General features: G+C 31.8%; 2 protein-coding genes across 3 annotated transcripts; one reads left to right on the top strand and one right to left on the bottom strand.

Annotated features, from left to right (window-relative positions):
* Positions 1–645: 645 nt before the first annotated feature.
* On the bottom strand, positions 646–5,431 carry LOC112730593 (subtilisin-like protease SBT4.14). 2 transcript variants are annotated; one of them, XM_072209780.1, is made up of 11 exons: positions 5,145–5,431; positions 4,974–5,065; positions 4,605–4,702; positions 4,338–4,481; positions 3,816–3,921; positions 3,027–3,540; positions 2,677–2,774; positions 2,352–2,576; positions 2,084–2,192; positions 1,779–1,992; positions 646–1,290 (listed from the first exon to the last, which is right to left on the bottom strand). In XM_072209780.1, the coding sequence occupies exons 1-11, from the start codon at positions 5,241–5,243 to the stop codon at positions 758–760; spliced, it is 2,232 nt and encodes a 743-aa protein (XP_072065881.1). In that variant the 5' UTR covers positions 5,244–5,431; the 3' UTR covers positions 646–757. The 2 variants fall into 2 exon arrangements, with proteins under 2 accessions (XP_072065881.1, XP_072065880.1); XM_072209779.1 differs by having other exon boundaries at positions 4,605–4,705; positions 5,145–5,348.
* An 11,782-nt stretch (positions 5,432–17,213) lies between these two features.
* LOC112728377 (lysophospholipid acyltransferase LPEAT2) lies at positions 17,214–23,564 on the top strand. Its single transcript, XM_025778471.3, has 14 exons — positions 17,214–17,875; positions 19,246–19,426; positions 19,530–19,589; positions 20,181–20,344; positions 20,442–20,505; positions 20,611–20,676; positions 20,797–20,892; positions 21,080–21,124; positions 21,367–21,437; positions 21,556–21,622; positions 21,860–21,910; positions 22,077–22,187; positions 22,286–22,333; positions 22,867–23,564. Exons 1-14 carry the CDS (start codon positions 17,448–17,450, stop codon positions 23,029–23,031), a joined length of 1,617 nt encoding a protein of 538 aa, XP_025634256.1. The 5' UTR covers positions 17,214–17,447; the 3' UTR covers positions 23,032–23,564.
* The last annotated feature ends 2,002 nt before the right edge of the window (positions 23,565–25,566 follow it).

Below are 25,566 nucleotides of genomic sequence, written 5' to 3'. Positions count from 1 at the left end.
ATAACTGATTTTGGATTTTCTCTATTTTGTTTGGTTTAAATCCTAATCTTCTAAAATCATTTTGGGTGATTCTTTTTCTTTTACATTTTAGCAAAATATTTTTAGAAAAATCACCAATACAAAGTGCTTGTTTGAGTGCCATTAAGTTGGCAAAAAAAAAAAAAAATCAATAAATTTTTTTTTTAAGTGTTTAGCAAATTTTTAGTAGTAAAAGTAAAAGTATTAAAAAAATAATATATTTTTTTAGAAGTTATAATTTATATGTTTTTTTAAAAAGATTTTTTTCTATAAAAAAATATTTTTCACATAATAAATATACAAAAAGTACTTTTATATTATTGTATTCAAGGTCTCAAACATTATTGATGGATAAAAAAAATTTTCAATGAAATATCTAAATATAAAATTGTTTTTATTTTTCTAAAAAATTTTTTAAAAAAAGATAACTCGAAAAAAAATTTCTTAAAAAAATAAAAGCTCACCAAAACAAGCTTAAAATTAAAAGTATTGTGTATCTAAATAGATAATTTTTGTTCTTATAGGATCAATAAATTCCCTATAGTAAATCACTTCAATTTGGTTCTTCTACCCTGCCCTGAATTTCTTGATCATATATATAGAAATCAAATTGAATATCATGGAAAATCATGACTAACACAAACTAACACTTTCATTTGATTATTCACAAGACAATATAATGTATTAGAAAATTTCAGAATTAACATGTACACATAAAACCGAATTAAAATGTGAAACTTTAAGGACTATAGATTACAATAGGGCTCCTAACAATGTAACGTGGACTTCTCCAAACAAGAGAGCCAGACACAACTTTCATGCTTGCCATTGTTTTTGCTTTCACCACAACCTTGAAGCTCCTTTGTTGCATAGCCTTTGAGAAAACAAGGCTACTTGGCTTAACTGTAATTTCCACTCCCTTAGGAGCTGTAATGGTAGCATTGAAACTTGTTGGAACAGGACCAACATTGGTAACTCTTCTCCTAAACACACCAAGGGTTGTTTCTTTGTCTTTTTTCACATTGAATTGTATTGTAGGGTAGTTGATAGCATCATGGCCATGTCCTGGTACCAAAGAGGTGCAATTTATAGAGTGTCCTACTAGTACTGATAAATTGGAACCATTGTAGCCCTCATGGCACAGGAATTGGATGTAACCAAGGTCATCCATGTCATAGACTAGACCAGGATTCACGGCTTTCGTTGGGTTTATTTGACCAGCGCCAAAGGCGAATTCGGCTTCCTTGTCTACTCTCTTGCTCATAGGTTTAGCTTCACCAAAACAACATTGGCAAGTCAAGCAATCTTAAATGATATGATGTTATTTATGACTTGAGGCACAAGGCATTCAGGTTTTGCATAAATATTTAGTTTGTTTGCATTAAGATAACACCTCAATTTGGTAATTTAAGTAGTCCTTTAACTTATATTTTGTAAGGTATTTCAATCATTAATTGGTTGAATATTAATCAACTATTATTATTTTAAAGATATATCGTGTGAAATCATTCAAACATTAGCAAAAATTCAATCTTAATAAGGTTGGTCTTTTGAGTCTGCTTTAAAACAAGATTACTAATTATCTAATCTTGGAGTAATAAGACTTGTCTGCTTCTAATTTTTGACCAAATAGTTCATCTTCTAGAGACTAAAATAAAGCATACTTGCAATTTCGAAAACCAAATTAAACATTTACTCCTAGACTTGTTTTTATAGGTTCAAAATACTTTATAATCAAAATTTTTCTTAACAATTTTCACCTGTGGTAATAATGGCAGATCTGATAGCAGCAGGAGTCCAATCTGGGTGAAAAGACTTGACATATGCTGCTACTCCAGCAACATGAGGGCATGACATGGAAGTTCCTGACATTAGAGTGAATTCTGAGAATTGAGTATCTCCTTTCAAACCAGTTATTGATTTCCTTAGTGTATAAGATGCCAATATGTTAACTCCAGGTGCTGCTATATCAGGCTGCATCAAATTTTATTAATTCATCCAAAGTCTAGAAACTATAAATAATAATGCATGAAAATGTATTATTATATATGCAAGTAAATGGTACCTTGAGAATGTTTTTGGAACCTGGATTTGGACCCCTTGATGAAAATGAAGCAGTAAATGGAGCTGGTCTTTTTACTTCATGGCTCTTAAGTATCACTGCTGATGGTGATCTTAATTGGACAACAAATTCATCCAATATTGTTAAATAGTTATTACAAGTTGAAGAAAATGATTAAATTAAGGGCGAAATTTATTCTCTGGAATGACAGTAGATATCTGTAAGCGAAAATTCTTTGTTTAGAAGAAACTTAATGATAAAATTGTTATACCTTGTTGACTTTATATAAGTGGTAATACTTTGACCTATGGTAGTATTAACAATGGTAGCAGGAGCCATGAAAATTTGGGCAACTTCAGGGAATTGTTCATTTTCAAGTATAGTTCCAATTCCTCCATACCCTTTGATAACACCTTCAGTTCCACCAGTTCCTTGTTTGCAGTATACAATCTTTCCTTTCACTTTTTTTGGGTCTAAAGAGTCTTCAAAACAGAAGCTGTCAATGCATTTAAAATGTTCCTTTTGAGTTTTTTTATTGCCAATTTACAAAGATTAATTAACTATAGATTTTATGGACAAACATGAAGAAAATTCACCTAGCACTGTCCTTGCTATCAGAGTTTTTGGCTGCATCTACCCCATTGATTAGAGGGTACTCTTTTTGTTTTGGACTAAAAGTGGTTACTCCTGCCCCCTGCATATTTATCATAGTTGGTATACACAAATTTTTGTGACATCATTTTAGTTCTTAGGAAAAAAAGTTACATCAATTTATCAGCTGAAAGATATGACTGTAACAATATTTACTATATTTCCATTGAAGTGCATATAGGAAAACTTGTTTGTGAAATCAAATTTAAAACAAATGGTAAACTCTATGCATTTTTATGGTGAAATTAGTCTTGTTAGTATCAAATTCTAAATGAGAAACAAAGAAAAAACTTACAGAAACATTCTTTCCATTCCCCAACTCTATAGTACTTTTGAACTCCCTATCAATGCCACTAGCTGCAACTGTCACAATCCACGGCGCAGTATTCGTGACAGTCCCCATAGCCGGGCCATCATTTCCGGCCGAGGCCACAGTTATTATGCCATTCCTCATGGCATGAAATGCTCCAATTGCAATGGAATCCTTCAAATAATTTGTGTCCCCTCCACCTATTGAAATTGATATGACATCCACACCATCATGGATAGCTGCTTCAAATGCAGCTAACAAGTCCATGTCAGCACATCCACTGCTCTGCCAGCAGACCTTGTAAATGGCCAGCCTGGCCGATGGAACTGCGCCGCGAGCAGTGCCTTCGGCCAAGCCCAAGAGACTTGCTTTAGGGACAAGACTTCCTGCTGCTGTTGAAGAAGTGTGAGTTCCATGCCCATTAACATCTATGGGAGACAATATATCTTCTGGATCTTCCATTTTATCAAGCTTGAAGTATCTTGCTCCTATAAGCTTGCTTCAAGTTTGTAATCATCATAGAGAATGAAACAAATATATGAGCAATAGTTAGATAAAACTAGTAGTATCATTCTAATGCTTAAGTGCAATAGTTCTTGTTTAGTTGGTTTTTTTTTTTCAACCACTTTTGTAATAAACCAAAGCAAACTAAGGTTTAGTTGCTTATACTTTAATTAAAATTAGACAACCAATGATATAGACACTAGAGATTGATATTCATATGTCAAATTCACACATTGAAAGTAAAGTAACACATAGAGATAGGGATGTTACTTATTGCAGCCTGAGAAATTAGTAAAGTGATCACAAGTTCCTTTCCATTTAGCTGGAGGAGGACCAAGTCCATTGTCCTTGAAGCTTTGAAACTCTGGAGTAACCCCTACCCTCACCATCACCAATATGGAGAGACATAGATACAGTGTTTAGCAGTTACATTTTTAAGTTGTAGAAATACCATTTATGTAATACTATCTCTGTTTCAAAATAACTGTCAATTCAAACAACCTGGTAGGTTAATTAGTCCAAATATATTAATATTTTAAAGTATATGCAACTTTGTGCAAGTTAACAGTTAAATGAATACTCATATCCAATTGTCTTTGTGTGAAGTTGATAAATAAGAGCCGTTAGATAACAATTTAGTCAAACATGTCAAATCATCTAACAATTCTCAACTAACAAATTCACATGAAGACATCTGCATGTAAGTTTCTATAAACGGAGAAAATATTTGACATCAAGAACCATGGGAATGAAAGTAAAGAGAATGAGAATAGGAAGAAAGCTAGTATGAACCTGTGTCCAAAAGCCCTACAATGGTGTCACTCTCTGACTGCAATTTTCTCTTAGCAGTCAAAGGTAATCCAATGAAGTCCCATGATCTTGTTGTGTGTAGCTTGTGGTACCGATTTGGAAACAATGAAAGCACTTCATCCTTGGCTAAACATTTTATAACAAATGCATTAAAATTCAAAACTAAAAAAGTGTGAAAAAATGACTATGCAAATAATACACTATTATTTATACAAATATGAAAGAATTAGGGTGGAAAATATGACATGCCGGATAACTTTTTGGCTTCATCCTCAGAAAGTTTAGCAGCAAATGCATTAAAACTCTTTGTGTAGCTATATACCAAGGACTCTTTGGCTTCAATGTGGCTGCTAATAAAATAGTAAAAGAAATTTATTATTTCACATGGCTCTAAGAGATTTAGATGTAAATAAAATATGAGACACTAAGTAGAACAAGCCTTAGTTTTTATTCTAATCTTTTGGTCTTGACAGAGCAACAATTATCTAATTAACTTTAGTATCAGAAACTCGACTAATCCGACCGATCAAAACAAGGTCCGTTAAGGCGGACAAGTCTCCGAGTAGCTCGGATTTGAAGAGTGAAGAGCAAGAAAGAGTTGAAAATTAACAAGGCTACCTTTCTTTAACAGTTGATAGAACATTTAAATGTGCCTCATGTGCATTGTCTCTAATAAGAGGATGATCTCCTAAGAAAACAATGTAAAAGTTCTGCAGACAAGAATTCTAGCTTCATTAGTAAAGAAAAAAGTATCAAAATAATATCATAATCAATGAAAAAAAGCATTGCCTTTTGCTCAACACCATTAACTTCAGCATTGCTTAGTAGGATCAAAAGCAATGGAAGCCAAAGAAGAGAAGAGAAGTTGGTAAGTTTATGTGAAAACATTTTTAGTACAGTGACATGTTATTCTCCAAGAATAAGCTTAGCTTATATACCATTAGAAATCATAAAAGAAAAAGGATAAGGATCAAGGTTCCAAACATTTTGCATCTTTGCATACTAATAATTAAATCAAGTTTTTTGGTAAAAGGGAAACTTGTAAGACAGATTAGAGAATTTCTTATTCCTTCTTTGGCAGAACAGTCAATGTATGCAACATTTATATGTATATCTAACATGATTGCTTCTTTAGGAGAAACTTCTATTAACATTCTCATTTTCATAATGTTTATTATTAGTCCTTATCACTTTTAGTTAGTCAATTTAAATGAAGATTAAGTTCCAGTTATGTTGTCTATGAATTCTTATAATATATATTTTAGGTTTAGTTAATTGTTGGTCTCTATAATTTTATTAAATTTACAATTAAATTTTTATACTTTTTTTCCTTTCAATTACGTTCCTACACTATTTTTAATTTTGCAATTAGGTAATTTCTGTGTTAAAAACGTTAAAATTAACGGAATATTTCTCCTAAAAAATATGTCGTCCAAGATCTAATTAGGTTCTTAATTGTAGTCAATTTACGAGAAAATATTTCGTTAACTCTAACATTTTTTACATTGTCTAATTACAAAATTAAAAGTACGGCAGAAACCCAACTCGAAAAAAAAAATATAGGAATACAAATATAAATTTGATGAAACTATAGGGATTCCGTAGAATAATTAAACCTATATTTTATAAATTGAATAATCTAAATTAGTTATTAATAGATAGAAATTAGGCCTATAATATAAACAATTTCAAAATCCAAGAAATGATGAGAAGCAGAAGAGTTTGTGAAGCTTATTTGTTCAGAAGCTTCAAGACATGTATCACTATCTAGATTGTATAGATTATATTGCTTGCAAAGCAAGAAGATAATATGAAACTCCCTCCCTAGCTATGATCCTATTTCTTGAATTCAAATTCAAGCATGTATGTTAAACATGTAGTAGTCATTATTTATCTTTACTTTTGAGGCTTAGCTTGAAATTCAACCTAAATGAGGCAAAGTTGACATTATAATATATGGTATTTGCCCCATTTTACGTGTTGCTATTTATCATGTATGAAACTATATGGTTGAGAAGCTAACATTGTTGCATTAAATTTATTGAAATAAGATGTAGATAGATATAAATGTTGTGCTTCTTCTGCACCAACCTATATATGCTTTTCCTCAAAACATCGTATAAACGAACATATGCATTTTATTATTTATTCTTTTCTTTTTTGGGGAATTCTTTTTCAGCAAAAAAATATGAAAAGTAAGCCATGTGAGGCAACCTCACTTGAATTTAAACTTGAACTAGCTACGATCAAAGGCTAGACTGATTAGCAGAAACATGTTTAAAATTAATTCTCATCTCATAATCTTTTAAGCTACTGCAAAAAGTCAAAAATCATTTCTAGTTTTCAACCTCTATTCATTTATTTATTTAGATGATTACAGCTCAGACTTCAGTGGCTCACATAAAAATCTTTATTCATTGTTCAGTCAATCGAGAGTTGTTTTGAGGGCATCCAACCTGTATTTTCTGTTGCATGTCCGGCTCTCGTCTACCTTCGTAACAACTTGATTTGTGTCATGTTAATTGGCTTTGCAGATGAGCATCATAAATCTAAATGTCCATTGATTTGTGTATCTGTATTTCAATTATTTATCATGGAGGATGCTATTGATATGGATTACATTAACAATTCTGCTCCTCAAAAGATTCAAAATTTCTTAAAAGAGTAGACATGTCTATTCCATGGTATATGATTTCAGAGCTATTTTACCAAGGGGTGACTTGTACCCATTTATAGATGAAATTAAGAAATTTTCTTGGATGGAGTCAAAGGATCCTCTTTCTCCTGAGTCAAAGAGGCCAAAGCTCTTTTAGAGTTATTTCCATTTTAACATACTTCTTTTATTGATGTTTTGTTTAGGTTTTTCTTGGATGTATTTATGGTTTAAGAATTAAGAAGACATGCTATTTCTAACTGTATTTTGTGAATTTGGAAACTTCACACCGAAAGAATTGGGTTGAATTTTTGAAAGAATTTCTTAGTAATTCAATTCTCGCAACAATTGTTCAATTGGGATGAATGTGATGTTATTAATAGTATTTTTAATTTCTTTTACATTAAGAATACAAGATGCAGGATTAAGATGGACACAAATAATATTGTTGCATCTAAGTTAGAACTCATATTTAATTAGATTAAGAGAGAAAATTAAAAAGTATATTATACATGTGAATAGTGAACTAAGATCCTTGTTTTTTCTTATGATGATGATAGATATGTAGAATATTAAGCTATCCAATTCAGTAGCCAGTATTATAACTGTAGAAACAGAGATCATTAACCTAATCGGTATTTTCTTTTATCCGGTTTCAGTGACAATCTCTCTAGTGCATAGCAACACAAGAAAACAATAAATCGAAACGATGTCATTGATAATTTGATATAACACAACTTTATTTATCAAGTACGATTATACTTATAAGCAATTTATTTTATGAAACCAATCTCTACATACACAATAATTTGAATATCAGGTACTCATATCATGCAATTCAAAACAACAGAAATAAATGTAATTAAACAACTTGCATAAATACTAGAATGAGACCCGCGCAATGCGCGGACAGTAAATTAATAATAGTATATAATAAATATTAAAAATTGCTATGTTTTGTAGAATCAAATTAAATATATGTAAACTAAAGTTAAATTTGAAAGGTGCTTTGTTTAAAATAATTTGTAGCACAAAAAATTTGGATATTGGAGTTGTACAAAGTGACATTTTTATTTGGTGATTTGATTTTTGCATTTGTTTTAGTTGCTGGACTTAGTCTTATGTGGCGCTCGTCCTCCTTTTTCTTTATTGGTTATTGTTGGAATTGTTGCTTTCTTCTTTCTGTCGTAGGTTCTTGTGAAGGTATGTTATTTATAAATTGTTGAGTTGTATACACTTTCTATTATATTGTTTGTTCCATCTTTGCATGTATGTTTTTCTTCCAAAGATGTGTCTTGAATTTGTATGGTTTTCTTTCTTCTTACTCTCTTGATGTAGTTTTCCAATGACATATATAATAAAAAGAACAAAAATGTGTAGATTTTTTTTTGAATAAATTATTTTTAATAAAAATAATTAAAATAGTATAAAATAAAATTACCTGTTAGTATTTTTCTTTGACCTACTCTATCAGACAATGTCTCAAGTGATGTAAATTCAAAATAGTCTTGAAAAATATTTAAAATTGGATCTTTAATTTCTTTCACAGTTGTGAGTAAAAAGTTTACTTTCATTGTATCTTTAATTGGCCTATACAGATCATTTGCATCTTCTATTTTTTAATTTTTTATAATATAGACTTTTTCTTGTAATAAATGTTTGAATTTGTTCATCATATTTTTCTTCACAATTATATGAAGATGTGTTTCCTGCCGTGTTAGTAAATCATAGTTAATAATTAGTTAAAAATGAACAATGAATAGCATATTAAAAGAAGTATAATTTTAACGATATTAAAATACAATTATATATAAAGTATTATAAAATAATATAAAAAGTATAAAAAGCAAAAATAATTAAAGTATTTTTTTCGTAAATACAATTTAAAAATATAATAAATATGTTTATTTTGTATCTTTTCATCTAATATAATCATTTCTAAGCAAAGAGACTCTTCTTCATTTGTGGGTGTTAATGTTTTCCATAAATGAACCATGCGAACTTTGATAAACCAATTGTCTTTTTGTTTGGTGATAGGGTTAAGTATGATTTTGGTCCCCAACGTAGGGGCTGAAAATTTATTTCGTCCCTCGCCTTTTTTTTCGCTCCAAAATGGTCTCCAAAGTTTCCGTTTGTTTTAAAACCGTCCTTCGGACCAAAATGCCCCTATCCCTTCTTCCCCAAAATCATGCAAAGCACTAGCACCACTACAACCACCACCACCCACCACCTACCACCACCACCACCACCACCATCATCATCATCATCATCATCATCATCATCATGCAAAGCACCAGCACCACTATCATCATGCAAAGAATCCAGAATTTCACAAATTTCAGCAAAGAACCCAGAATTTCATAAATTTCACCAGAATTTCACCACCACCACCACCACCATGCAAAGAACCCAAAATTTTACAAATTTCAGCAACAACAATAATATTCCAAGAACCCAGAATTTCACAAATTTCAGCATCAACAACAATAATACTCAAACTCAACTCAGCAACAACAATACTCCAAAATCAAAATTTAGTAACAACAATATTCCACAATAAATTTTACAAAAAATCCAAAAATTTCACAAAAAATCCAATTCACAGAAGAAGAAGAAGAAGAAGAAGAAGAAGAAGCGACGGACGGCGGGCGGCGGTGGAGTCGGCGGGAAGAAGAAACGGGCAGCGGTGTGGCGGCGAGAAGAAGAAGCGGCAGGCGGCGGGCGGCGGTTTGGCGGTGGGATCGGCGGTAAGAAGAAGAAGAAGAAGCGGCGGACAGCGGTGCGGCGGCGGGAAGAAGAAGAAGAAGTGGCGGGCAGTGGCGATGCGGCGGCATGGCGTCCCTCTTCTCTCCCCCTCCACCCTCCACCCTTCCCCCCACCACCTTTCTCGGCCCCCTCCCCCCTTCTTTCTTTCTGCCCCCCCGCCCACCCCACCCCACCCCCACCCCGCTTTTGTATCCCCCTTTCTTTCTTTTTTCTTTTTTATTTATTTATTTTATATTTATTTTATTTTATAATTTTTTTAATAAAGGGTAATTTGGTAATAAAAAAATATAATTGGTAAAAATGACGATTTTAAAACAAACTGAAACTTTGGGGACCATTTTAGAGCGAAAAAAAGGCGAGGGACGAAATAAATTTTCAGTCCCTATGTTGGAGACCAAAATCATACTTAACCCTTTGGTGATATTATCTTTAATTGGTAAATGTCTTTGTAGATTACAAATTTTACTATAAATTTTTGTATATTTTATTGTTTTTGTTGATTTGAAAATAATAGTTGATTTGGCAAAAATTGAGTGGTTGATTCTAATATTTTGCTAAGTAAGCGATGTTGCTAACATGGCATTAGTAGAAAAAAAAAATATTTTAAAAATAATATGGGTAAACTTATGTATCTACTTTTATATATTAAGAATAGATAGATTATGACTGATTAGTGTATTATCATGAGTATCATAGCTCATTTGACTAGATTTGTTCAATGAATATAATTTTTACCAATATCGAATTATTTTCAACTATTTTAGAATTAATTTTGTCTCTTTAAATATTTTATGATATATTAACAGTAAAATAGATTTTACACGTATATTTAATTTACGAATTATCATGTTAAAAATAATTTTTTATAATTACTGCATAAATAATTATTTAAAAGAATAATTTAATTAAATAATTTGTAAATTAAGACTCCATTTGATTTGTATATGTTTTGAATATTGAGACATAGACATTTAAAATATAAATATAACATATATGGATTTGTGTATAGTGTTTGAAAATAGTTGACATAACACTAATATAGTGTCTAATATTGTATTTAATTCTAAAGAATATTAGTAACACATAATTGAAAATAATAATTTTATTCTTTGATTTTAATTCCAAAATAAATAAATAAATAAAAACCCGATTCTCGAGGGTTTATTCTTCTTCCCCTTCTCCTATTTTCTTTTCTCCCTATCTGACCTTTTTTCATGGTCATCTCCGACATATTCTTGTTCATAGTTTACAACACAACATTCTCCTTCTTTGATTGTTTTGTGAGAATAAAATTAAAATTGAAACAAAGAAAGGGAAGAAGTGAAAGCAATATTTTTGTTTGTTCATAAATGAGATTTTGTTTAGTTCGATTTTCCATTTAACAAAAAAAAAAACCGCTGACCTTTTTAGGTGGGTTGAATTTTATTGGGCCAATAAATGAACCAGCCCATACCACATTTCTTGCATAAGATATAGGGCAACCATGACTGAAAATATAGACCAAACAAAATTAAAAAAAATAAAAATAAAAAGGCAAATGCTGAAAAAAAAATGAATTCTCTTATTCACATTGTTGTTATATATAATTATATATACATATACATATGAGTCAACCATGTTGGCTAGTAACTAGATTAATATAATTCAAAATTATAGAATTTTCATTATACTTTGTGGCTTTGGAATATTCATTATTTAAAGTTAGTTATTCGGTTATTGTATAATAGGACTGCTAACGGATACATCACAATTAATAATCTTAATTAGTTCAATGATCAATACACAAATATCAAGTCTGTTTTCTCTCAATTCTATTACCATTTCTATCATTATGGTTGGCTAAGAAAGAAAAAAAGTTAGAGCAATGAATAAGATAATAGCCAAATTTGAGTGTGTACCCTAAAGTGATGGATAACACACCCACAATAATCATGACACTTTAACAAATTAAATATCATATAACTCGTTATATAATATTGAAGAAACATATTGGTACAACTCTAAAGAACTATATATATGAGTGCTCAATTAAGAAATTAAATATATATAGCTAGAAGCCATTATTATTATTATTATGACGGAAGAGAATGACAATCGAGTTAGTACAAGAGAGCATGTTCCTTTTGTGGGTGTAAATATTAAAATTTATTATTATAATAATAATAGAACTAACAAAACATTCAATAATACTGGTAGAAATATATATATTTCAGTTAATAATAATACCCTTCGTAAAGTTTGAAGCCACGTATCAAAGAAAAAAAAAAAGGATAAATTATGTCCATAAGAAGTGTATCCGATATGTGTATTATATTCAGCACCACCCAAATATTAATTAGTTTGTATTATAGTTTTTATCAAAATGATTTTATTTTAATTTTTGTGCCGACTTGTTTAGATTCCGATACCTTAGCCGGGAATTGAGGCATTGCTTAGTTCCTTACTTCCTTTAAAGTTGTAAAAAGCATGTGGACAAGGCCATGTCAATTTCCTTTCACATTCAACGTCAAAGTGGGCTCACTCATTTCTCAGGGTGTATTAAAATAAATAAATATACAATAAAATTAAAATTGTCAACCTATAATGCTATGAAAATTATATATATTAAAATCAAATGAAATATGAAATGAAAAATTATTGAACAAACTATGATCTGAGCTGCACGTATATATCTTTATATATTTATTAAACAAGAGGTTTTTTTCACTATATTTCTAATAATATCAACTTTTGAATATTTTCCTAATTACTAAATGAGGAAAAAGTTGATTAACACTACAAGGGAGACGGGAATTAGCGGCGGTTTTTTTATGAATTAGCGACGGTTTTAAACCGCCGCAAAACTATTTTCCGGCGGTTTACCGGTCTGCCATGGATATGGGTGCCGCGGTTTGATTTGGCGGCGGTTTCCAGCAACCGCTGGCATAACCGCCGCTAAATCAAAATTTCACGGCATAATAACATAAAACCACAGTGGATCAGCGACGGCAGTGTTCGCGCGCTTCCAAGGAGGTTTCGCGGGGTTCTGCTTGACTTGGGGAAGATTCAATTAGAATTTATAGGATAAATTAAAAAGGGGGTAAACAGAATTTGAGTTAAGAGATCCTTACCTAGCGGCGTTTAACTAAGGAATCGCCGCTGTTGTGGCGGCACACGAAGAGAGCATTCATCCTCACCTGGCGGCGTTTTGTAATGGAGTCGCCGCTGATGATAAGGCACGCGAAGGAGTTCTGCTTCCCCAGCATGTTCTGTGGCGGCGAGGTGTGTGGCCTCCAGATCTTCACCGCTGTTTACCGTGCCTGGCATTTTGCGATGCAATCGCTGCTGATTCGTGGCACGCGAAGGAGTCCTCGCTTCAGAAGCTTGTTTTGCGGCGGCTCTGTGTGAGGCCCCAATTCTTCGCCACAATGCTCCGCCTCTGCTGTAGTATAATTATTTTATTAGGAGTAACTAATATCTACTTGAATCTTATTTAGTAATCCCTACTGAGGCAAAATAATTAAATATGTAAGATATGATTCCATTATTTCAACCTTAGCTTTATATTTATATATTTCATGCCATAATGGCAATTACTTTTTTAATTACCTTTAAAGTTAGGTGGGACGATGATAAATAATGAACAGACAAATATTCTCACAAAATCATGAAATAACGAACGAACTGGGATTTTTGGTACTGTATGTGTGTAAAGTCAAGTAAGTAAAGAAAAATTTCATAGCCACTACTTTTTTACGGCAACATTATTAGTCATGAGAGATATTATAACAAAAAATAATTATATTTTTTTAATTCAATAACAGTATATTTTTTTTTAACATTTGATCAGATCACATAAAATAATATAATTCTTTTACTTATTATCTAAATGATTTTTAAAAAATTAAATTTTGATTCGATAATAATATCAAATAATTATTAGTGAATAATTAACTTTTTTTTTCTTTTTGTTTTTTAACAGCATTGTTATTTCTATATCTGAAAATGTGGTCAAAACATATTAGGAAGAGAGTCACATCCATTGCACATTGAAAGGGAGCACACATCACGTGGCTAGATCATGCTCTCTTGCAATAATTCCATTAACTTTTAGTCTAAGATATCAATTTAAGCAAAATCTTTTCATTAAAAAAAAGTGTATATATAGTTCCTTTAATTTCATAGCCAAATAAAATTTAAATTTAATAACGATTTGAAAAGTATGGTTTTCTTTTGTTTGAATCGGTGGTGTCATAGTTGATTGAAATTTCTTATAAAACAAAATAATTTCAAATACTAATAATTTATATAAAAATGGAATAATTTACATAGGGTTGTCTTTTTTTTCCGAAAATTATTATTAAAAAGTTTAAACCCAAAATGGATAAACAAATACAGAAAATCCATCACCAACGATAAAAATATACGGCTTCACATTTCTTAGTCTCTTTAAAAACTCTTAATAGAAAATTCAATGGGACAAAACCACCGGAAAAAGGAGAGATAATTAGAGATAAATAACCATTAAGTTGGCCTAATGTAAAGACAAAATTTTCTCTCAACACTAATATTTTTATTTTAAATCCATTATTTTTCCTAATTATTTACATAAAATCTTTAACTTTAGTACGACAATAACAATAACAAATTTAAGACTTTATACATGATATCCTTTTATGTCTATATAAATCAATAAATCTATAAATAAAATTACAATAAAATTCTACGACCAAACAAAATATTTAATTAAATTTAACCAAATTGTTATAATCGTTTTTTACATCACGTACTTCTTCTCTTTCGTTTCTTCCTCTTTTTTCTTTACGTTTTTCCTCCTTATCCCACACACTACAAAAAATACGTTAAACCCTATCAAGACATACCACTGAGGTCTCAAATCTGACTTCGTCGTCTCCACTAAGTGGCTGAAATTGTTGGGTCGCGGTCTCTAATCTCTGCGTGTACTCCTCTTGCGTCACACACGTTAGTGGTGATTAGAATAATAGTTGAATAATTGACTTTAAACCAAATAAAATTGAAAATTAAGATTAATTTAAACTCACATAATAGACCGCAAACCGCTCGTCAACAAATCTCTCCTTGTTTATCTTTAAAATATGGGTATACTTGAAGTTCTCCGCCAGTGTCGCCTCATGATCCAACAACTTAGTCTACAAATTAATATATCAACCAATAAAATAAATGAACAAATTAAACAATGACAGACAAATACATATGAACCAAAATACAGAAAATCAAAAAATATATTTGTTTTGTCAATTTTTAACAAATCGATGATGGTTCGATTCTAATGGTCTAGGAGCGAAACCTACTTCTCTTTTGCAGGTACCAGTTTTTCTATAAGTGCATCAAAGACCTTCGAATTAGACGAAAATTAAAGAAAAAGACTGGAAAAGTGTAAAATAAAGGCTTTGAAAGTAAAATTGACTGGAATTGAAATGGTTTGCATTGAATTTAAACAAAGCAGTAAAACGCCTTCGATTGGATCAAAGGAACTTTGACATGAAAAGTAAAGATTTCGAAACTTAAATTTGAACAGGAAAAGTAAATGTTTGCTTGAAAGATAAATTTGTAAGGAAGGTAAAAATTGCAGAAAAAATAAATAGAAAATAAAGACATGTGGAAGGAAAACTCTACAGATAATTAACTCGAAGCAGACTCAGAAAGTCTCTAGGATATGAGTGTGTTTGAGTAATTTTCTAAAACAAAGTTCCAACCCTGATTCTTTAATACTTTCTAATATTTATAATCCTCTTCCATAACCGATCGTTGATGATATGATGCCCCCTCATGTGCGAAAATTTGGGTAACTGTTCCTGCTCTTTTGCCCAAACATGTGTCAGTTACTAAAAATTCTTAACTCGAAAAAACCTTCGATCCTCCTCATTCGATTAACTGCTCAATTTACTATGTCCATCGAAACCGTACCAAACAGTTTCCCACTCGATACCTTCAAATACATACCCTTTTAATCTTTACTTCCTTATTCGAAACTTTATTAATATTTCGAATCAGCTCATGCAACCTTCGAATATAATTATTTTTTACTAACAATATTAAATCATCACCCTTGTTTATTATTATGATAATCCAAAATCCAACAACTAAGATTATCATCGTATAATTCCCAAACTATTGGCTATATATGATTATAATAAGTATCACAATCTAGTTCAACCAATGTAAATTAGAATAAACTAATTTTTTACACATTATAAACCAGTCAAGTTGTATCAGAATCAGTTCAACTATGAACTTATTTTTGCATATAGTTCAAACATTTTCTCATCATCAACCACACAAATCAACCAATTAAACTAACAAAGCAGTTATATATCAGCTCAACTCAATTCAGTTCATACAACACTATATAAGTATATATCAACAGAACAAGACTAACACCAAAGATTATATTCAAAACAAAAATGCTTATAAATAAATTACATACTTATAAAATAAATGAACAAATTAAATAACTAATTCAAGTAACTCTTACAACATTAAACAATGTCAAAATTCTTACCAGTTTACTTTTCATTTTCATGAAGGTCGCTGACCCACCCATATACCTCGACGACCTGGGCAAAGCTCTGTTAGTGATGTTCGTCAGATAGCGATGCTTGAACCCCTCGTTATCTCTAAAATATACCTCCAGTTTCTTCTTCATGTTGTTTGGACGGATTCACGATGTTAAGTGGTCTTTTCCCAGACGAACGTCGCTCATCATCTGCTGAAGTCGTTTGGCTGCCTGATGGTCACAGATCTTCCTGATCATAAAATTGTGTTTTGCATCCCATATGAATTGCACAAAGTGATTCACCAAGATTAGTTAGTCGGAATAAAATACAGTTCAAATACCTGAGGTCCACTTCCGACGATTAACTATAAATCACTTTCTCTTAAACACATCCAAAATACCTGAGGTCCACTTCCGACGAATAAGGATTAGCGACGCTGATAAGGACTAACGTGACGAGGAGTAAGACGAAGTGAAACTGTGGATTGAGCGGCGAGGAGGAAGGCGATACCAAGAACGAACAAGGCGGACAACGGCGTTGCAGAAGAACGACGAAGCGAAAGAACAACGCTGGAGATGACACGGCAGCGCCGAGAAGGACGGTGGCGCGGACAAATAATCACACTGATAAATTAAAATCTTTAATTTTATTGAATTTATATTTTTGAAAATGTATTTAAATAATAATTTGTTAATAATTAAAAATAATAAAACTAAAACAAAAATTTTAAATTTTAAATTTTATTTAATTTGTATTTTAAATGTGTATTTAATTTTAAAAAAATATTAAATATATTTAAATATATTTATTTTATTTTTTTAATTATTATAATAAAAAACTGAATATCGTATCATTTTTAAAACATACCTAATTGAATTCCAATCTTAATTAGACATAAAAATGGAGCCTCACATGGAAATTGGAAACATCACAATCACATGCACACTTGGCTCTTACACCTCTTCCATCTATTTAAACCATAAACACGGAATCCTCAAAAAGATGCTCAAAACACAACAAAACAACTGTTAACGCTTTTCGTTTTTGTTTCTTTTTCCCTCTTCTTTTTCTCCTCTTCTTCTTCTTCTTCTTCTTCCTTGTTCTTTCCGTTTGTCCACTTTCTTCAACCCATTGGCGTATCCCTACACCCCTCCAATGCCGAACCACGATATAACCTCCCCTCTCATCACCTCCGATCATCTCATCCTCACCGTCGACCCACTCCCCGCCGCCGACACCACTTCCGCCGCTCCACTTTCCGGCACCGCCGGAGGGAACCCTTTTACTTTTCTGGGATGCGATGAGAGTGAAGCGTTGACTGTGCCGGTTCCGATGACCATTGACCCGTTCAAGAACAACACGCCGAATATTGAGGGAGTCTACGAGTGGTTGAAGATGCTTCTGTGCTTGCCAATTGCGATTCTCAGGCTTGTGCTTTTCGGATTGTGCCTTGCTGTTGGGTATATTGCAACGAGGTTGGCGTTGGAAGGGTGGAAGGACAAGGAGAACCCCATGCCTAAGTGGAGGTCCAGGCTCATGTGGGTTACAAGGATTTGCGCTAGATGGATCCTCTTCTCTTTTGGGTATGTCTTTGATTTTCAGACTTTGACTTGGCTTCAGCTCAAAATTTGATTTTTTTTTAATGTCTGTCCGTGTTGATCGTTAGTGTTTGGAATCAACTTTAGTTCAACTAATTTGATTTCAATTATATGAAGTGTTTTAGACTTAACTGTACTTTGTTTTGAGTTGAATGGGCTATTTAGGAACTAAGATCTCTTAGTGCTGATTGATTTGATTTTTGTTTTATCTCGTTTTCCTTTTTGTTGGTGTGTTTTTCTTAGCTAAGATCTTAGTCAACTTTGTAAATTCCCCTTGAACTTAGGTAGGGTGATGTAATGCATAGATGCATATCATCACTAAATCTTGATCCCCCCCCCCCCCCCCCCTCTTTCTCTTTCTCTCTTCTTCCCCTGTTTTTTCTCTCTTAAGTTGTTTTCTTTATTTAATTTTTTGAATTCAGATCTTATTTTAGGTTAGGTGATACTACTAGCTAGTACATATTGATTGTGGTTAGGTCACTTTATCTTGTTTATGACACAGGACGTTGATGTGGCATTAGAGTTTGTCTAATCATTTATTTCATTTGATTTATTTTGTTCTGTTTAAGCACGTTGATTTGGCATTAGAGTGAATGTAGTGTAATCATTGCTCTAACTTACTTGTTACGTTGTAATATGAATCTCAAAAAGTAAGTGTAAAAACTAAAAACTGAATGGGTAAAAACTTCAGTTGTTAGGTGAGGAAAAGGACCAAATGACAAAACTAAATTTAGGATCAAGGACTTGACTTATACCATTAAGGAAATGGGGCATGTAAATTTTCAATATTCCAATTCATGAATTATTGATTGGATTTAGTGAAACACTTCTAGTGTACTTTTTCTTCTTTTTTCCTTTTTATATATTGTCGTCCAACTATGCATTACCAAGTTGTTAAAAGTGGTTGAGTATCATAATTATTATTATCTCAAATATCATGCAAATAGTTTTACATACTTGCTATTTTGGTTGATAGATTAGAAAACTCCACTTTTTGTCTGTGTTTCAAAATGACTTTGCTTTCATTGTTAAATTATATACTACAATACACCATTCGTTCTCCTTCTACCTCCTATTCTGCACTTCCTTGTGATGTTATGTTGAATGAAAGGGAACACATTAGAATTGAATAGTTTTGATGGCTTATGCAGTCTTACCAATAAGTTTGGAAGCCAGAGCTGAAAAATGTACTTGTGTTGTTTTTTTCAAATGAAAGATGCATTGAGGTGTTGGGTTAGTTTCTTTTCTATAGGGTTGATTTCAGTGTTGTATAACATAAATATATCAACTGGTAGCTTAGTTAAGTTCTGATCCATGAATACCCCTTCACTCTTTTCTCCTTCTGCTCATTGCAGCTATCAGTGGATAAAGCGGAAAGGAAGACCGGCACCAAGGGAAGTTGCACCGATAATTGTATCTAATCACGTATCTTACATTGAACCTATCTTCTATTTCTATGAATTATTTCCAACCATTGTAGCATCAGAGTCTCATGATGCACTACCTTTTGTTGGCACCATTATTAGAGCAATGCAGGTAATTTCATTTCATGGTTATGCTTTCCATATGCTCAGTTGAAGAGTACACACCATTCAGCTATTTGTCCTTTATTTTTTCTCCCCACTTTTTATGCTTTCAGGTCATATATGTTGATAGGTTCTCACCATCATCAAGAAAGCATGCCGTCAAGGAAATAAAGGTAAAAACATTTCTGTTAGCTTGCTTATCATCATTTTATCTGTATCTTAGACTTGTATTTGTTCCTTGGTTGTTGATTTGGTGGTTATTGATGCTCAATTTGCTATCTTCTTCACATATGTTCCTCTGATGTCCCTATTTTTACGCCAAGCATCTGCAAAGTTTATGAAAGGGTTATTTGGTTAAAACTCAGGGAGATACTACTTAATGATAGAAGTTTATGTTCGTATGTGGCAAAGTAGAAGTGTACCTGTCCTTACAGAATAAATATAAATATATAAATAAATAACTTCAAGTAGGAGTTGTACAAGCAATATGTTTCAGGCTACACTGTGCAGCATAAATGATTAAGGTGTCTATAAGTTACGAAAATTCTAGTTGCCAAGTAAATGGAAGGGATCTTCAGAGATGAAGTTAGATAAAATTATATGTGATCCAGGTTTCGAAACTGAATAGAAAGATGCAAGAATTTTCGAACTAATAGGAATTAGAGGCTAAACACTAGATGCTTGGGCATGAAATTGCTGCATGTAACTTATCAATTTATAAGCCATTTGATACATAAATCTGCTTTCAAGGATCTGAATAACAGAGAAGGGCTTCTTGCAATAGATTTCCTCGAGTACTGCTATTTCCTGAGGGAACCACAACTAATGGCAGGAACCTTATCTCCTTCCAACTTGGTGCATTCATCCCCGGCTACCCAATCCAGCCTGTAATTGTTCGCTATCCTCATGTGCACTTTGATCAATCTTGGTAAGCAGTTTGTTTACGAAGATCCTCGAATTTGTTTCCATTATTTTGCAGCAATAGATTGTCACTGGCATTTTATGTGGTATGCAAATTTGTGTAGGGGTAATGTTTCTTTGGGAAAGCTTATGTTCAGGATGTTCACTCAATTCCACAACTTCTTCGAGGTTACCCTCTTACAGATTGAATTTTTCTTTTCATTGGTTAATGTCCTGTTGCATGGGAACTTATCATTTGTAAATAGCTCATAAATTTGATCCCAAATTGAACAGGTAGAATATCTTCCTGTCATTTCACCCCTGCATGATAAGGAAACTGCAGTCCACTTTCGTGAGAGGGTGAGTCTTCCTGTTTTTTTTTTCTGCTTTCATGCATTGTCATAGGATTTTTTACATTTATCATTTGCTTATGACTACATAAACTGGATGATTTGTTGATTATTTGCTCCTCTAATGCAGGCTTGCCGTGCTATTGCATCTGCGATGAATGTTGTCCAAACTGGACACACTTATGGAGACATAATGCTTTATATGAAAGCACAAGAAGCAAAACAGGTGTGTTTTTTTAACTATTGATTTATTGGTTATAAATATTGTTATGTATTTTTCCTAGTTACTAAATTGCTTTTTGGCTATAAAATTTATTATATGCCTTCCATAGATTTTGTGATAGTTACACTTTTCTCTTTGTTTGTGACTGCAACCTAGGTACTGAACTAATCATGGTTATGGACTTTTGCAGGAAAACCCCTCAAGTTTTATGGTTGAAATGGCGAGGGTGGAATCAGTAAGTCCGTAAAACTAATAAACCTTAATTATGTTGTATTTTCTCCTAGAAACTTTAATTTTTCTTTTCTATTTGCCATCGTTGACTAGTCCCCATTAAATTATGTTCTCCTTCAGCCTACTCAAGTAGGTTTTTTAGGTTAAAACATTTTATGCTGTTTAATTCATTTTTAAAAATGATACTGCTATAGCCTTAGCAATGGTGGAAAGAGAGATAAAAAGAGACTTTGTATATCTTTTCAGTTATTTCATATCAGAAGCTTGGAAGCTGTTGAATTCCTAGATAAATTCTTGGCTATGAATCCTGATCCCAGGTACTATTGTCACAGATATCAAAGTTACATTGTCATTCCAACTGTTAATGGCTACAGTTTGTGGTATAATCCAATCTTATATTTGTGGAAACTAATGATACCCATGTCTTGGTTGCAGCGGTCGAGTTCAATATCATAACTTCTTGAAGGTTTTAAGACTTAAGGCATGCCCTTTATCCGAAAAGGTAAAGTTTTATTTAATAATTTTCTATCAAAATCCCCTCAAGATTCGGAGTTCTGACCCTTGTGTGTTTAAGATAAATTACCTTTCGAATTCTGCAATATCATGTCTTGTCTTCTAATTTCAAAACTAACATTTCTCTGCTCCATTTCGCTTTTTGCTTGACGAGGATCATTTCAATCTCCATCTTCCAACTATTTTTCTACCTTTTCATTTGCATGTTGATTATATTTGATTACAGATGTTTGCATTCATTGATGTGGAGAAGTGCGGCTCAATAACGTTTAGACAGGTGATTCTGTTCATTCTACTCTTTTTCTTTGCTATATCGAAAACTAGGAGTAGCTTTTCTGCATTTTACATCTGTACTAGTTTTAAGCCAAAGAGAACTACTTCTGTAAATTTAGTTCAGATTAATGACACGACATCTTATCCACGTGCTTTTATGTTGCTTCCAGTTCTTGTACGGATCTGCTTACGTCATGAAGCATCGAGGATTCCATCAAGCTTGCGAAGAAGCATTTGCGGAATGCAGCAGTGCAGTAAAGGGCTACATTGTAGAACAAGAAGTACCATGATCTTTCATACTCTTATTTGGCTATTTCCATTTACAATATTTACACTAGCCTAACTCTAACTTGTTCTTTGCAATTCATTTTAATTCCAGTTGCAAGATTTCATGCAACATGCCATCCCAAGCTGGAATGAGAATGAGGTAACTCGCATTGATTTAGTATACAAGTCGTTTAAACAGTCTCACTATAGACATGATAGGGCTCAATGGCGTCATTTGATACATATAGCCCAAAATCTTTATTGTTATTGTTGTTGTTGTTTAATCAAAGTCGTTATATCATAAAAGTCAAACCAACATTGTGTTGGTTGGGTGGTAGGAAGCTCCTCCCTGTCCTAATAGTCTCGAGTTTGATTCATAGGAATGGAAAGAAATCATTGGTGCTGAGAAAGGCAGCAACAATTTCTTGAGCTGGATTAGTCAGATTTCGCTGGCAAAAATGCTATTCGTACATCAAAATCAGCCACTAAAATCAGCCACCAACGTATTTGTGTATAAATATGTGATTTAATTTATTTTCAACGTGTATTTGTATTCGAGCATCTATTTTATACTAGTGGCTGACTTTGGTGGTTGACTTTGATATACACGTAGCATAGTCCATAAAGGAAACATTTTACATGATAAGTTGTCCTTATTTAAGTTTTAATGATGGTAACTTTTGTTATTTGCAGGTTCATGAGCTTTTTATGTTATTTGATGATGACAATGATGGAAGAATAACCAAGGATGATTTTCATTCATGCCTCAAGAAAAACCCTCTTCTCATTGCATTTCTTACACCTCACCTTCAACACAAGGAGTGTGATGGCAATAATGGAGTTATAGAAATAGTATGATTGGTGGATTAAAAAGAAACTCTTGCCATTATAGGGTGTTTGTTCTTTTAGTACACAAAAAACACGAGAAAAAAAAAATTATAGAGTGCACAAGTTTCATTTTTTTCTTTTTCTTTTTCTTTTTCTTTTATTATTTTTAACATGCCCGATTAATTACTCATAGAACCCTAATAATTTGGTCAACAAATCTGTGTTTTACTGCCTCATTTTAACAAGGTGAGTATTACACATAAATTTCAGCTGGTCCTTGGTGTTGTGATCAAACAAACTGATCCAACACAACGTTTTGAGTTTTGGTTCAGGGATCATAGTGGCATTCAAGGGTCAATTTTAGATCATGTAAGGTTTGAAATTTGAACTAATGTGTGAATCTCTTTTTGTTTGTAACAAATATTATGGGTATAATTTTTTGGTCAACAGTGTATTTTCAAACATGTGACTGGTTAGTTTCCTGGAAAAAAAAAAGACTAGTGTAATTTTTTGTTTTTGTTTTTGATGACAAGAAAACTAATGCAATTGATTCTTCATGTTTATTTATCTTTGGTCACTTTTTTGAGTTTTTCTTTTTTCAGAGTAATTAATTTGATCTTCTTTTTCATTCTACATTTTGCTAGTTTGATCAACTGGGCCTTTTATGGGTCAACATGAACACTTTTTTTTTTTTTTAACGAAAAGAAATATTATTTTATCCCATAAAGTCACTAGCATTTATCCATTCAATCTTATCAGAAATTTGACTAGCTAAATTATTTCAGTCAATTTAAATCGATACTTGTTCACATTTCACTTTAGATTTTCACATATAATGAATGAGACAGAATATTTAAGTTGATCATTGGGGTTAATAAATGAGACAATAGAATTGTCAAGTTAATTATAATATATTTTTTTTTGTTTACCCAAACGGTATCCCTAACCCGACAGGTTAAGAACTAATTCGTCGTGGATCTGAACTTCATTTAAGGGTCTGCTGCTGATTAATGAGTTGCTACATATATAAGGTGAGGTTCGAATTCCCAACACTTATTTAAGCGGACGAGTGAGCTAACTACTCGACCAACTCAAGTTGGTTAAGTTAATTATAATATGTTTGTTCATACATGAGCCTAAAGAATATAAGTCTAGCCCACAGCCCCACGCTCCTCCTAACAGATAAGTTATATTCGAAATTAGATTTGACAAGGTCGGTTTAATAGTGTCAAATCTAATTCATGTGGCCTAATCTATATGGGTCAAATCGATTTAAAAATAGATTTTTTAAATCCGTGTCCGTTCCGATATAGAGAGTAAGTTAGACATTTTTCCACTATTTTGAATATCACTTCCAAGTTCCAAGTGATAATTACTCTATGGGGAAATAATTTTGTACATCGTAAAAAAAATATTTATAATATTCAGAAGTCATTTCTAAAAAAGATTAATTTTACATTGCTATTTTATAAATATTTCAATTTACAAATATAAAATATTTTTTTATTCTAATTTTATTAAAAATCTATTAAAATTTTTGCTGATTTAGACATAAAATTTTCTTGTAGGTATTTTTTATTATTGTCCAGACGAAGACATTGAAATTTTTTCCCATTTTGACGAATAAATCAAGGCTAAAATTTTTAGATATAGATATTTTTAGTATGAAATACAACAATATTTAATTATTTTAGTATTTTACACTGCTATAATAATAATACAAAACGCTACTGAAATTTTGTAAAAAAATATTTTTTTAATTATATAAAGACAAAATATTACTGATATTTTGTTAAAAAAATATTATTTTTAATTACATATAGACAAAACGTCATTGACATTTTATAAACAGCCATAATAATTTATAACACATAATTTAGATAACTTTTAAAAAATTCACCACTCATGATCTAATATACAAAAAAAAGTTTTCTAATTTTACAAATCGAATGACGTTCAGAGCCAAACTCATCCAGGTTTCGAGTAATACTTCAGAACATGTTTGAACTTTGAAGTATTTTGAAAAAAATAAAAGCATCGTTAATAAAGTGTAATTTTCTATAAATATTTAAATACTTTTTTTAGGCAGTGCCTGTCATTCTATTTTTTTTTTTTTAACTAAATCATACCCTTAAAAAATAGTCTCCATCTGGTCTCAAATTGTAAATTTGAACAAACATTACATTAGCAAAACTAAATGAAATAAAAGGTGAGAAACAAAAAAATAAAATAAAATAAAAGGTGAAGTATACTTTTGTCATTGGGGTAGAAAAATTATGACCAACTTCAAATGCACTTCATTTATTTAGGCGTTAGTCAAAATTTACTTTATACAGGTTAGGTCGGCAGCTTCTGTTTTAATTTTATGGCCCCAAAAATTTTGTACAACTGTGAACTTAGTACTTGAAAAGAGTTTAGTATGCCATTTTTGTGAACTACTGTTTTAAGAATAATTGTTAATTGTTAAAGGTTTGAGCGTTATAATTTCTTTAAGTTTAAACACATTAAATATTCTTAGAAATTTATTTCTTCTATGAAACGCCACTTTAGCATGTATTCTTAATA

This window comes from Arachis hypogaea, chromosome 12 (genome assembly GCF_003086295.3).
Source record: "Arachis hypogaea cultivar Tifrunner chromosome 12, arahy.Tifrunner.gnm2.J5K5, whole genome shotgun sequence".
In the NCBI taxonomy this organism is placed as follows: domain Eukaryota; kingdom Viridiplantae; phylum Streptophyta; class Magnoliopsida; order Fabales; family Fabaceae; genus Arachis; species Arachis hypogaea.
The sequence above is the reverse complement of the archived record's forward strand: the minus strand, read 5'-3'. Positions and strand labels throughout refer to the sequence as shown.